The sequence below is a fragment of the Pecten maximus genome, chromosome 15, assembly GCF_902652985.1.
Source record: "Pecten maximus chromosome 15, xPecMax1.1, whole genome shotgun sequence".
NCBI classification, from domain to species: domain Eukaryota; kingdom Metazoa; phylum Mollusca; class Bivalvia; order Pectinida; family Pectinidae; genus Pecten; species Pecten maximus.
The window spans coordinates 25,575,947-25,591,772 of NC_047029.1; the positions used below are offsets into that span (position 1 = coordinate 25,575,947).

The window sequence follows — 15,826 nt, forward strand, 5'->3', positions numbered from 1 at the left end:
CCCGTGGGAAAATTAAAATTATTCCATAACTTCATTCTCGGATTGATGAATAACGCTGTTTGCTCTTAATTTCATCAAACACTGTGAGGTGTACATTTATTGTAAATGTTTAACAATTATGATATACTGTATTACTGTTAATTTTGCGGGGTTAACATTTCGCGTTTGTCCCAACCTAAATAATTTGCGTCCAATACCACCTTGTACACATTCTGCTGTAAACAATGTTATATGTTTTCTGTAAAGGCAAATATTCGCTGTTTGTTCATCATTTTGTTATATTGAAAGCTCGCGAACATTAAATCCGCGTGAAACTTACCAAATATACAACGAAAAAACCTACTTCATTTCCTAGATTTCTTAGGTAGATAGAAAGCAAAACTGAAAATTAAAAGTGTTAAAAAACTTTCAAAGGTAAACAAATATGTGAACCATATTGCTCTCTCTGATAAGAGATGACTTAGTATGGGTGGGTTTATTGTCGCGCCAATAAACGCGGCCACAAGAAGAGCAGACGACACTTTACCAGTAACAGGAACAAAGCTCTCGTGCGTCCAAGACACCAAAGCTCCTGGAATCGGTCCAGCGGCCACGCCCACTAAAGCCGAACACACCCACATCCCAGGATTCCACATATTGTGAGCGATAACTGTCATTCCTATAAATGAGCTGATTAAGATGCAGAGCAGTATTCCCATATACACACCCAAACGCAATACCCGCACCAAGAAAATTGCAGAAAATCTACTGATCAAGGAGGCAACAAAAACGATTGATGTCAGGAAAGCTCCATCTTTTGTTGTCCAATGCAATTGTCTCACACAGAACAAAGTTAGGTAATCAGTGAAAGTATAGTCTACAGATGTATATACTCCAAATAGTATTGACATCAATACAAGGTTAAACATTTTTCGTTTACTTGTAAGAGGCAGGTTATCATTAAATGACTTCCCTTGTTCCTTTTCTGCTTTATCTGTTTCAATATTCTCTGAATTATTGATTTCTACAATTCTAAAATGTTCGCGATATATAACCCAAACGGTAAAAAGCAAAACACATGCTATAGAAGTTAAACCTGCTGTTATTGTATAAGCTATGTAAAAATTTGAAGTTTCGGGTTCTATAAATATTTCCCTTTGTTCAAAAGTTAATGGATCCTGTGTTGACGAATTTGCATAGAATGTTATCTGTGATATATTCCATTGCGTGACATTAGATGGAGAAAACAACTGGTTCTTTTTCTCAGTCAGAAAGGGGCGCCGATGCCAACGGAGATAACACGGATGCTAGTGAAAATCCAAAGGCTACCACTTGCATGTACGACTTTGATTGATTCTTCCATATTCTTACTGCCTCAGCGAATGTAACTGCAAACAGAACATTTTTATATTAATGTTTTAGTTTACCTGGATTTATATCGGCAATATCGTGCTATTCTTCTTGAACTGATTTAAGAATCTCCATACTAACATATATTTTGATCATATTTTGCTCTCATTTTAGCAATTTTGTTTCAAAATTACAGTTTTGTTATCTATGTAGGTATTCTGTGCCATGTCATAACTATTTAAACAGAACATTACGGACATGAAAATGTAAGGCGGCTGTACAATAATAGCTCTAAACAAGGCAAGATATTGTTCTTGTTAAGGGACATTTAAATTTGTGCAACTGTCTATGTAGTTTCAGGGCAATGCATTGCCCTTACAGATTCTTCAAATTAAGATTGTTTTCACTTTACAATATATATGGTTAATCAACTTACTTGTATCATATATTCCAAAACAAAACCCCTGTATGAAATGAGTGATCGTCATTGCAGCAAAATTTGTACACCAAGGGATAAGAGCGACGTCGACACTCACGACAGCAAAGATGGCCGCAGATAAAAGTGGAGTTGGGATGCGAAGAAACAAGATGGCGCAGGCCAGACATCCAAGTACAACGCCCACGTAGTAAATAGTACGTATTATTCCCCCTTGGTCGAGATTTGCGTTAACGATACGGAGAATGTCAGAGAAGGAGGGACCAATCTGAGCTTTCATCCAGCCCTTAAAATTATAAGAAATACAAAATGAGCAAATCCATTTTAGTGGAAAGCAATGAGGTCGCTTTCTTCGTACTTCTGAGTTTTGTAATATGAATAAATATATAAAGAGAGCACAAAATCAATTAAGCAAATAACAATAGAGAAATGTAATTGTTAATTTTGTTTACAAAAAAAAGAATGGAGCATGTCTCCTTTTGAGGTATAAAAGTCATGTTTTCGTTGTCTGCTAATTAATAAATTGATAATTGATTTCTAAATGAGAAATCCCAAGTGTATCATCCTATAAAATATGGTCACCCCCTTTATTTTGGCTACATCTTATGAGAGTCAATCATTTATTATGATTGCATCTGAACAATAAAAAAAGTAGTGTGTCCTTTAACATCCTAACAAACCGATTATTTCTTTTAACTTGCATACTATTAACTGACGTCACTGATTTTTATATTGCGTTTTATTATTATCATTAAAATACACATCGAGTTTTACGTTATATCCTTTGAGGAGTCACTAAAATAATTGTTTGGGTATTACTTATATCTAAATGAAATGTTTTAGCAAATAGTTTATTAAGTGAAGGCTATAGACCTCATGTATAACGTATGTTATATGATAAAGAATATATGCAATAAGATTATACAAAAATGAAAATAGTTAAACTAAGTTAATATTGTGTTAAAAAATAACAATGTTTTCATAAGTTTCTAAGTACCAGAAGCATATAGGAGAAACATTGGACAACACTGTAGATAAACTTGGCACGGAACTTCCGGTTCTGTTGCAGCCTCCGGTACAGCGGCTGCTGATATTCAAATGCTTTATTTGTGTCCTCATTCCTACTTTTTTGGTGGTAAGTCGAATCGTTTTCATAGTCGATTTTATGGATAAAACGTTCCTGTTCTTTTTCCATGTTTACCTATAATAATTGAAATGTGAAGAAATGAAATAGTACACATTATCTAATTTACAATTGAAAATAAAGATTATTTTGAAATTTAAGATTGGTTGATGAATGTTTTTCATCACGATGATTCAAATTTGACCTCGTTGCTTAAACCTGCATTTTGTTGTTTTATATTGTAATAGTTACTTATGCATGTATCGTATAAAACGTTATTATCAAGGAATAACTTGTTGTCGATTTTGACTCCCGTTTAACACATTCTTTTGCTGAGAATTGTTGGAATTAAAAATGTTCCGGCTGATCAAAATACTTCAAATTCAAATTTGATCTAGAATCAATTACATAATAAAGTACATATTAAATAGAAACATTGCTATAGTGCTACGAAAAAGAAGTAAATACAGAAGCCAAATGTGTTCTAGGCTATGAACAAAACAAGTTAAAATGTTAGAAACCAACTTCCGAGACTCATAAACCAAACATTATTCAGAACGAAAAGAAACAGAAACTTATTTGTAATTGATGATACGATTATAAAACATATAAAAATGCATAAATATCAAATAATCGTGTGATTACATGTATATTGAAGATTTAAAAAAAAAATCTATCTCTCGGGGAAAATAAGGTCAAATGGAATAATTGAAAATGTAAATACTTATAGAAGTTGAACATGATATATGTCCTTATTTTTAACCCTGATAATTTCAAATTGTTTATAATACAAAAGATGAAGACTATGCCGTTGAAGCTGTAATCTTTTATAACTGTAGTTCAGCAATTCAACACCAGTTGCCCGGATCACGATTTTAAACAAAAAAGGGTCTATAGGATAAGGACGTTAATTTATATGTTTCACCCTTATTTGTGACAAGTATAAGTATGAGGATCCTTTTGTCGACTGGTACTTATTCAACTACAGGCAAATCGCATGACATGCTTACAAATACGTGAATATTATGCATACGCGAATACAGGAATTGTGCCATGTGAACAGCATCCAACGAAAGGGGGCTAACACGACCGGATCAGAAGGGTAACACGTGAAGACAGTTCACCAGAAATCTGGAGCACGTGTACAGAGAAGTACAACAAAGGTCACACACACGCCAAGTACACATGTTGTAACAACAGTATATACAACGATATTGTGCGAAGCTTTGTTAGCTTGCATTGACTATATAATTCACCATGAGATGGACTATTCGTGAATATTTTAGTATAGCAGAGACTTTTATACAGAAGCTATATAAGTATGGAGGAAATATTGACTAATTCAGTGTGGGAGTGACCTTTACACTGACTATTGACTAGGTCAGTGTTGGAGTAACCTTTACACTGAATATTGACTATTTCAATGCGGGAATGACCTTCGCATTAAAATTGACTATTTCAGTGTAGAAGTGACGTTTACACTGGATATCGACTATTTTATTGTGTGATTGACCTTTACACTGGATATCGACTATTTCATTGTGTGATTGACCTTTACACTGGATATCGACTATTTCATTGTGTTATTGACCTTTACACTGGATATCGACTATTTCATTGTGTTATTGACCTTTACACTGGATATCGACTATTTTATTGTGTGATTGATCTTTACACTGGATATCGACTATTTTATTGTGTTATTGACCTTTACACTGGATATCGTTTTTTTTATTGTGTGATTGACCTTTACACTTGATTTGGACTATTTCAGTGTTGGGTTGACCTTTACACTGAATATCGACTATTTTATTGTGTGATTGATCTTTACACTGGATATCGACTATTTTATTGTGTTATTGACCTTTACACGGGATATTGGCTTTTTCAGTGTGTGATTGACCTTTACACTGAATATTGACTATTAGCTTTTTTTCGAGAGAGGCTTTTACGGAAACTGCTTCAGTAAAGAGGGGATAACAAAAGTTTATTGTAAGAGAATTGACTTTTTCAGTGTGATAGTGGCTTGTGTACTGATTATTGGCTATCACCCCACCCCCTCTCCATCCACCACACAGCCTTTTTCTGGCGTCAAGCTACATGTATCATTGATCTCTTTCGTGAAGATTCTGCTCCCGTTGTGCGTGATGTTTAAACCTACAATGTATACAGTAATGGTTTCATCTAGGTGAAGGTCGTGTTTTGTAATAATCACTGAAAGCTGATATGCTAATTACGAAAGTATCCTCACTACACACGTGAGTATGTTTTCTACTGAAAATACTTATCTACTGTGCATTGTCAGCTTGACGTAAACGTTTGTCATTAAAGACTGATCTGCTGTTTTTCCTAGCCTCTTTAACTCATATGATAAATATGGGAAGAATAGTATTGAAGTTGCCAAATAGCTCAGAGTTACGTTAACAGCAATATCATCCATAGTTGTTTGTATCTATGTTTTATTTTGATACTGTCAGTCTTCGCGACAATACACATATCATATCAATTGGGACCAATGGTAAGATCTATATTCCATAACCAATCAGAAGTGTTATTATGTTTGAAAATGGGTTAGAAGTTATTTTCTGCTAGTTATGAAGTGTAAAACTATAAAGAATGTAAATGTTAAAACGATAACCAATAGACGGTGACATAGCATCGAGCTTTGTTTGGAGAATGTTCGAATCCTATAAGTATCTTCCATTTTTTCACAAAAAGTAGTATGATTTTGTTAAAAAATGCAATGCCAAGCAATGCAAATGACCAGAGACACGATAACGATATAAGACTATCAAGTTCCTATATACATCACAATAGAATTTAGGTCAACTCAGCAAAACATGTAAAAACATTAAATAGTTTTTATATAGACAGCTGTGTACTTTTATCAGTATTGGATATATATTTATACATTACAGCTGTGATAAGTATCATACAATCGAGTTTAACGCATTAGCAAACAGTTCAATCACATAAGAGGCGTCAATAACCTATATTAGAGTCTACAGAGCATTCACCTTTATTTTGAGTATACACATCCGTTATAGTCATTTACTGACATATAACTAGTGCGTAGCGATCAGGCTAATTTGAATGACGTCTATGTAAAATCTTACAATTAATATGAGTGTGTTTGTTTGCTCAAGTAAGAGTGAAGAAATTGTTCATTGAAAGCGTTCTGTAGTAATACAGTTTTTAATATGTCGGTTAAGGCTACGATTAACATTTCGTACACGTTTATACTGCGGTCAGTAATCAGTATACCTATACGGGTATATCACAGTGACAACTCCATAAACCATAATGACTATATTGCTATTTATGTCACGAAGCGGGTAGGTTTAAGTAACGGATAGCTCAGAAGTATGCAAAGTGTTTTATTTATTCTGAAAGCAAGGGCGATGTAACGTTTCATAAACTATAAATTTGACACGCTAAATATAAGCATTAGTCATGAATCCAAAGTAATGTTGCATGAATTGTTTTGTCAAAAAATGAGCAGAATCTAAGAGTTTTAAGGTTATTTCAAAAATGGGGTTTTTAATCTGTAAGAATGCGGTTTTTCTCGGTGAACTTAAAACTCAAAGATATATAGCTATTATACATCTATTTATGAATTTAAATTAAGTGTGCAGCATTTTGTTTCAAAATCCATTTGTGGGAGGGCCTTGTAAGTTGTAAGAACTTGTACCCAATCCCCATGATACATAATATTTATTATATGGATATTGTGTATCAATAAAATATGTTATTATCAAGCAATCCTCTAGATAATGATCGTGCTAACTACTTTCTTTATTTTATTTTTACAGTTAGTATTTTGGAAGCGCCTTTTCACCATATCACTAATATGTTCATCTACGACACCCAATCGCCTTGCCATATATACCCGCAGCTTATACCATTGCGCCACATTCACTTCTTAAAAAGTAAGTTTCAATGGCTCAGCGATGGTCGGCCCGATACCCTTACATGATAATTGAGGCAAATCGTTTATTAGATGATATGAATACCTGTATCGCAATATATATCCATTCATGGATGCGAATCGTACACAAATAAATACCCATCACAGTACAACTACGACAGGATATCAAAATCTTAACCTTCGTATCAACAACACAGGTAACATATGATAGTGCTAATAATTAAATATATAACAAAGTAACTCAAATAACAAAGGGAGACAAATCTATGACTTGTGCCCTGAACGGGGCTTGAACTCACGATCAACGGCACCTAATCGCCGCCTAGCCAGAAATACTAATGTCTTTCTTTAGACTTATTTTACAGTACAGTTAAGCCCAAGCTGCTCATACGGTCTTAACATAAACAACACTGAAAGGTTTGTAAGCATATATATATAATACCCTGGACGTTAAAATTCTAATGAAGATCACCTTATACTTGTTTATCGTCAAAGATCGCATACCAAGTAGTAATGTTATCGGATACTCGGAAGAATGAGCACAGCAGTAATGTCTTAAAATTCCTATACAATACATTAACATACATAAACATGCAGATATGTAACATATGGCATTGCCAGTTTCATCGCGTAAATTGCCTTTCCCACTTGTTTCCATCACTGCAAACACTAGCAGATATGTAAAAGACAATATTTCATATTGATCGCTTCAATCACCTTCCCCATCTCTCATTCATTAAACCACTACAAACACTAACCCTCACTACTCACTGTCGTTTAAATCATCACAAACCATAAAACTCCCAATTCTTTCTTGTTACTTATATCTTCACAAACACTAATCCTCTAACTCCCTCGTCGCTTCAGTAATCAAACACATATCTTTCTAATTTTTCACCGCTTAACTCATACAAACAATATTTTACTTTATCATGCTGAATGGAACAGGAGCATTACGCCTACAACTTTTGCACCGCTTCTAAAACTACCCTTCCCACTTCATTACCGCTTAAGTCTTTAGAAACAATACTTTTTTTCATTTTCTCATCACTTACGTCATCAGGAACATTAGTCTTTCAACGTTCTCGTCGCTTAAATCATCAGAAACATTACCCTTTCCACTTCATCACCACTTGAGCCATCAGTAGCACTACTATTTCAAGTTCGCATCCCTTATGTCACAAGAAATGCCACCTCTTCCACTCCTCCTCCCTTTAGTCACAAGACACGCTTCCTCTTCCAATATCTCCTCGCTTAAGTCATAAGGAACCCTATCTCTTCTACTTTCTCCTCGCTTAAGTAAAAAAAGAACGCTACCTCTTCCACTTTCTCCTCGCTTAAGTCACAAGAAACGCTTCCGCTTCCAATATCTCCTCGCTTATTCATAAGGAATGCTACTTCTACCACTTTCTCCTCGCTTAAGTCATTAGAAACATTACTCTTTACACATACTCGCCACCGACATGTAAGTCCTAAGAAATCACCTTTCCACGTTCCGTGTGACCGACCTTTACCTTTCGCTAAGCTGACTGTGCACATTTATTTAAAACAAGAGACAGACCCATAGTACTACAGCAAAGAATAAAGCAGCCGCTGTCATTCTAAACCGGAAATCGATATCACGGTTGAATGCACCTCCCATAATACTGTGGTCAAATGCAAATACTTATTTTTATAGATTCTGCATCAATAATTGAACGTTCTCCAAGACTACCATATCGACCTGAAGGGGCAAAGTACTCAAATCATCTTCAGATGGTATCTACATGAACATGAAAATTTACATTTTAGTCCTAAGATGTCAAATTATAAATTTTAATTTCTGAGATAAGTCTGTATAAATTGTCACGTGGGAAACCCACTGAATTTTTGTTTTAACTTGTTGTTTATAAAATGTTAACATTAACGTGTGCTTACTGTTCTCATTACTCTCTGTAGTGCTCAGCAGATACAAAAATCGTAAACAATGTAATTGAGGGTATAATCATATATAAAAGCAATGCAATCATTCTGAACACGGTAGTTGTAGATGTCTGTCTACACTACATACACTGCAAGAGTTTTATCTGTATCTACAATGCATACTGTATATCACTGAACTAGTCAGGTTATTCAGCTATATCAATAAGTATATTATAGCAAGTCGAGTTATTTCACTGTATATTACTGAACTAGTAAGGGTATTCAGCTGTACCAATAAGTATATTATATAAAGTCGAGTTAATATAAGCATATATAGCTATACCATGTTCACTAAAAACTAAGTTGTTTGACAAACACATCATGCATTGTACACATGCATTATGTACTTACCCTTCTATTGTAAGTCGACCCAGTATATAGCGATGTGTATTTTGTGTATATCGACTATACTTACATGTATGTGTGTTAGATCTAAAAGAAGCTCTAACAGGCGGCCCGATATACAAGTGTGTATATACGTGTGTGTATCTACGGGTGACTGACTGTTAGTATATAGGCAGTACACATCCTTTTATTTACTAATACGTAAACACACATTAGAAATAGCGTTCATGTTATTTAAGTTGTATATTGTCATTATAAAACATCACACAGTTTTTTCACCCTAGAAGTTATAGGACTCGGCAATGATAGGAAACTTTGTCCTTTAATCAAAGTAAATCTCGCTATAAATGAAAACCGAATAGAATCGACCTATTTGTGGAACACTGTGGTGAGGTATACGTTTGAATGCTGTGATGGCCTCTATATAGAACGGAGGTTAATTCGGTTTTTGCATTAGTAAATATACATTCTGTTTAAGGTGCATTCGATGGATAGTTATTATGTGATATTTCAACCTGACCTTGTTGTCAACAATTTGATTTGGAACACGTATTAATCAATTGGTTTTTATAGAAATATTGATATTAACTATCAAAATGACGCGCATTGAAACACAGTACTGTATTGAAGGTACAAATAATGTAACAGTCGCGGGAAATCAAATTTCGCTTCAATATTCGCGGTAGTTGGATATAGCGCGAAAATAAAAACGCGATGATGGATTATTCAGTGAATTATATATACGTACATATAATATCAGTACACAAAAGTATACAATGTATAGATGAATCGCTTTTTTACTGCAAAATGTCTACAAGGTAACTAGTTCCTACAGAGGTAACCAAAGCATTTGTTGCAGAATTTATCAAAGTGGACACATATGTTGAGCTATCTCTATTTGATATGTCCAGTCTGAGTTATACTTAACACCCTTGGTCAGTTAGGGGACGCCAGCGCTAACTAAAATGCTCGTTAAATTCAGGGCTAGGTTTTATATTTTTTTTTGATCTCTCTCTCTCGAGATTGCTGTACAATGTCGTTAAGAAAGTAGACAAGAGAACCTCAGCAGAGACCTAAATGTCTTTGCTCCTCAATTGTACTTTAATTTATCTTCATATGTCAACCAGGAGAGGGACCCATTTGAAAGACCACAGGTATAGTCTGTTTATCCTGTTGAAAGGTCTCATTGACAATTAGGGCATGTTGGTGGGGTGACAAATTCTTCCAAATGGGAATCCATAGTATTCTATAACAAGGGACTTATCTGATATATAAAAAATATGTAGGTTGTTACACCTGTGCTGTATTTGGAGTAATAATGACCTCAATTGTCCCCGTCTGTGGTCCGTAGACAGAGGATAGTCACTGGATTGCGCTCATTATCCTTTACTTGACTCGTCTCCATATAACGTTTCATAATTTCACAGCACTTTCTGCAAATGAATAGTGGACGCTGACAGAAGGAATGTAAAATAATGTTAAAATGTTTGAAAAGAAAGACATGAAATAATACTTCAATGTATGAAACAAAATACATGTTAGATAGATGATATCTAACAGTGCATTTAGTAATACCAAATATATTTTAAACGAGTGTGGAAAGATAATATTTTAACATTTTACACGAGTGCGTAGCAAAGGTAAAAAAAGTATTTAATTACTATCCGCACGAGTGAATTATATGTGGTAATATGTGATGGTTATTAAATATCAAATAAAGTGTGAGTACTAAATGTATGCTAAACTGTTAATGTGGAATTTAAGACAATCTAAGTTTAATTTTGATAGATTGGAGTCGGGATGATGTTCATTTAAGAAGATTTGTAAGGGTGCTGATTGTTATCTAAGAAGTTTTAATTTTAGTGGCGGGGTGTATGCTGGGTGTTAAATGAAACTGATTAGTGTGGGTTCTGAGTGTGTGTTGGGAGTAATCGAGAATGCAAGACAATCTAAATTTGGTCTTGGTTAGATTGAGGTCAGGAGGATGTTGATTTGAGAGTATCTGGTATGGGATGGTGAATGTCAAATTAAGAAGATTTAATTTTGGTTAATGAATATGGGCTGAATATCGGATGTTGGGTAGAGTTGACTTACTGTGATAAACATTGGATGTAAATTGGATTAATATAGGGGTGCTGGATTTTAGTCTGGGATGAGCTAATATTGGACGCTGAACTTGATGTGTGCTGAAAGTTGATTTAAAATGATCTATATGTGATATAATATATGTAATGTAACTTTACTTAATAAAAGCATTTAGAAAGAAAAAAATATGTATTCAAGTTTACATTCTAGAAAGGTTGCCCTGATATTCTCGAAATATAATTATTCGATAAAATTCTAGTCAAAACAATACAGATTACTCTACGCGTTAAGCGGTCAATCCAAAATGGCGTATCTAGTAGACCTAGTAAGGGGAAGTCCTGACATTTTCACGGCTTACTTTGTGGTCCTGATGACGGAATATCATCACTTATCAACATCACATTCATTCTATTTGTTGTCATTATAGGAGATAACTCTGTATCTTAAATATATTCTTACTCCTTACTTTGAACTTGGAGACCCGGACGAGGCAATCAAAAGGGATATTTTTCACTACTAAACATAACAAAAACATAACAAAAAATGTGTTATTTTTCACAAGTGAAAATTATTACTTTTATAACATTTTTCTTTTCTTTTTTTTTAATTTCACTGGTAAAAATGTACAAATAATGTAACGTATGAAACGGAAAATGTTCAATAATGTTACAAAGTAAACAAAAATATTTAGAATACATCTACGTCGTTTTGGAAAACAATCATAGAGGGAAAACCGGCAGAAACTATAAATAAATCATTGAAAATTGTTATGGCGTCTATACCATGTCTAGAGATCTAGATGATGAGAGACTTATCCTCAAACAAATTCTCTATGGGCTTTCGATGAATCATCGACCACTGGCATTCATTGATCTAGCAACACAGACTGGATCTTTGATTTAGTATGTCTTTAGATCGTTGGTTGTCGAGCCTCTTAGTTCATAAATAAAACACTATTAATATTCTGCAACGAAGATTGTGTACTTGTATTTTTCTGTATACAAAGGATATCACAGGATAGGCTGGAGGCCTACACAACCTATGATGCACCGCTATTAGTTATGTACTACATGCATGATACATATATTCTCAGTAAGGCAACGTTTCATTTCTTCATTAAGTAATTTCTGTTTTAGTACAAGTACAAATCAACTCAAAATAACATATTTTAGTGCTTTTATTCCAAGTGAATCAAGACAAAGCATTTATATATATAAAAAAAACATCTAATTGTGATATTGACTTTTAAATATCAAACAAATTCCAAGTGTGATATTCACTTTTAAAAATATTGGGTGTCTTTGGTCAAATTCCGCGAAGTAAAATGCCCATAGATAATTATGTATGATAGTAAACCATTAAATTTGAGCCCGAAGAGAATATGTTACGTTATAGTACAGCATAGTCACATAATATAGCTGAGATGTCAGCAAGCCTTTATCTAAACCTTTAAGTTTATAGTTATGCATATATAAGAACCATGTTTAATGGAGAACAGCAAAGAATAACGTTTTAAAAAACATAATTCATAATCAAAATCGATAAAACGATCGCCAAATATATCAAGCTAGAAAATGTCTCTAAGACATAAATGTCTTATTGCCATATAACTTTCCATAAATTTTAACAAAAATCTATAAAAGAGTGAAGTCACTAGGTGTTTATATTGAATCAGTTGAATATTTTCTGTAAAAAAGCATGTGAGACCTTGACCTTTGATTCCTGAAATGCAACAATGACCGAAGTATTCTAATACTTGACCTTTGTATAAATTCTGATCGAAGCCACACAATGAAGTTGCTAAGAGTTTACTTTTTATCTGGACGTAACTTGACGTGACACGTGGCGACGGGACGGACAAGACACAGGCAAGACTATATGCCCCTACCCTTTTATAACAAGCCATGTTAACACTTTTTGTGTGTGTTCTCATATACCATGCATGCAATGCGTTGAGGCATTTCAATGTGGAAATATTTGTTTTGCAACATCAGTTAAACTCCGACCAATCCATCGACCTTTAAAGACAAAGACAGAGAGAGAAAGAAGGACAGATATAAATTGACACATATATAGATGTTCTAATGATCGACGGTGTCAGGTTTAAACTTACCGGTAGGTGAATAATCTCTTCTATTGACTTTAACATTGAATTCGTATCCTCTGGTACGAGAACGTGTTTTAAAAGCACATACACGACAACGGGTATTGCATTTATAGTAAAAGATGTGCCCGGGATGATCTAGCTCATTTAGTGTCTCAAATCACTGCAATACACTTGCATCAACAGTAGATTAAGCTCCTGAGCAGTGACCCGCTACCACAAAAAAACACTTACATACATTAACGAGTTTGTGATACACCGCCACGATCAGATCGGATAATCACACACATGACTATCTTAACATCAAATCTAACCAAACCAAAAAGGTATCATCTTTAATGATTACATCATTTGTCACAATTCTTCACACGTGTAACTGGCTTCCTATGAGTGTTACCACAGATACCTTACAGAATATAGCATCGTTATGCAACAGACAGCTGTTGTTTACGCATATTTTGTATATTGCATTGTGCATTATATTATATGTGAACTCATCTGCGCAGTAGATGCAGTGTAAGTATAGATGCATACGTAAGAAGCAATATGAAGAGATCAATCTAACGACGGCAAAGTCTTCATCTTATGACAAACTTAAACAAACTGTTCTGTGGGAAAAAAAATACTCCGTGATCAGTAGATACAACGTTTGGATGTTTCCTATTTGTGTTACATTTAAGGATATCAAAAGACATGTGTTGATATCATAGGGACTTTCAGAACGTGATCAAGAGCTTACAGTAATTAGGGAAATAAATGAAATCATGGCAAAGAGTAAGAGGAATGGCTCCATATGTTTCCTCGCACATGGATAATAAAACCAGGTGCGCCAGAAGCAGAAGCGTCTTACGCTGCATGATCGACATATGTCAGGTTATAACATGTAATATTTACATTTTCACTTCGCTCCGCCTCAATGAACATAGTAAACTCAGATCACTTCATTTCCCGTTGAAGATTTTGGGTCGCGTGCTTCTGTTCTGAGATACGAATCACTTTCTTGCCGGCGTGTGAATACATTCACTGAGTTTACAATGGCGATCGAGTTCCTGTACCGCCTCAGACTTGAATGCACTTTCACTTTGTGAATTGTGTAACATTGTTATAAACGTGTATGAACACAAGTGGAATAGCCGCTTTATGTGCTAATAAAAATACCAGTATAATGCAGACAGTTTAGAAGACAGGATCTGACAGAGCACTGACACTCTCGATAGCACCGAGCTCATGACCTACGTAGCGCAGTAGGTCTAACGGTAGCTGTATCTCGAATGCCATGCTTAATACCATTTCAGTGGTCACAGAAAATAAAGCTCAATTTAAACACTATTTAACAACACAAAACGTAGCAAAGTATGCTATATCGAGAACAGGGACACATTATTGTCGTAATTTGACTCAATCTAAACATGGAGGACACAAGTTTCCGGCCGTCGAATACCGCCAATTTTCAAATCAATGTTTCTTTACTTACTATTATCAGAATTTACATCCCTAAACGCCAGTGCGACAATGAAATCCAATATTTTAAGAACACCATGTATATCACCAGCTAACCTGCGACTAAAATCCACATTGTTACACTTTTTCTCGAGCTCTGAATATCCCGGCTATTAGACTGCATCACATCATTTTTTTAACCGAGTCCCTGTGTCTCGAGTGACCAAATCACACACATACTATACTGTCAACACTGTACTTTAAATTCGTATTCATATGGGTATTGCTAAGTTTTTATTGTACAATATCATAAATATTTGTTATAAATGAATATTTTAGCTTGAAAATATCGTATCTATGTGTATCAACATCGTTAATAATCAAAACGTGTATGGCGCTATATTTTGTGTTGCCTTGGCGACGAGAATAGTTGACTGTCTGCTGTTCCACTACTGTGCACACATGTACGATAAGTATAACAATGTTACAAAGTGACGCACTTACGTCACACTGTTGCGACCGAATTTTGCAATCTGGTGGCGAAGTTTTAAATTTGGTTAACGTAAATATAAGGATTGATTGTCAATTTTTTTGCTTGCATGGACTGATGAATGGAAGTGAACCTCGTGCAAATGGTACATGAACTGCTCCGCAGTTCACTTCATTTGCACGAGGTTCACTTCCCTTCATCAGTCCATGCAAGCAACAAAATTGACAATCAATCCTTAAATGAAATAGCAAATCGCAGTGCCGACGCAAAAACAATGTCGAACTTGATATTTCTCTTAAAACTAGAAAATACCAAGCTCTATCCTTCGTTTGATTTGTAAGTCTGACGATCAAAAGTCGATATTTGTGTCCAACATCCTGATATCCTTGACTATCAAAATCAATAAGCCTACATTTTATGTTTGAGGAATCATGGCTGTTATGCCATACAAGTTTGTCTGCGACATGACATTTCAATGACATTAAGCGTTTATATGACGTGAGTTGTTCCCATGCATGTAGGCGCCATTTTAAAATGGTGGAACAGAGAAACACATAATTAAGTTTAATTCTCACCTTAAACGT

General features: G+C 34.7%; 1 protein-coding gene across 1 annotated transcript; it reads right to left on the reverse strand.

Moving 5' to 3' along the window:
* Positions 1-776: 776 nt before the first annotated feature.
* Positions 777-13,583, reverse strand: LOC117344257. Its single transcript, XM_033906946.1, has 4 exons — positions 13,322-13,583; positions 2,763-2,966; positions 1,766-2,051; positions 777-1,367 (listed from the first exon to the last, which is right to left on the reverse strand). Exons 1-4 carry the CDS (start codon positions 13,355-13,357, stop codon positions 1,243-1,245), a joined length of 651 nt encoding a protein of 216 aa, XP_033762837.1. The 5' UTR covers positions 13,358-13,583; the 3' UTR covers positions 777-1,242.
* Between the last annotated feature and the right edge of the window lie 2,243 nt (positions 13,584-15,826).

What these genes read in the sequence shown, in the direction of transcription:
- LOC117344257 (XM_033906946.1), bottom strand. Translation starts at nt 13,357, where the DNA reads ATGTTAAAGTCAATAGAAGAGATTATTCACCTACCG. An exon ending in AAGAGATTATTCACCTACCG is followed by an intron (nt 2,967 to 13,321) that starts GTAAGTTTAAAC and finishes CAATTATTATAG; the next exon opens with GTAAACATGGAAAAAGAACA. An exon ending in TTTTGGAATATATGATACAA is followed by an intron (nt 1,368 to 1,765) that starts GTAAGTTGATTA and finishes TTCTGTTTGCAG; the next exon opens with TTACATTCGCTGAGGCAGTA.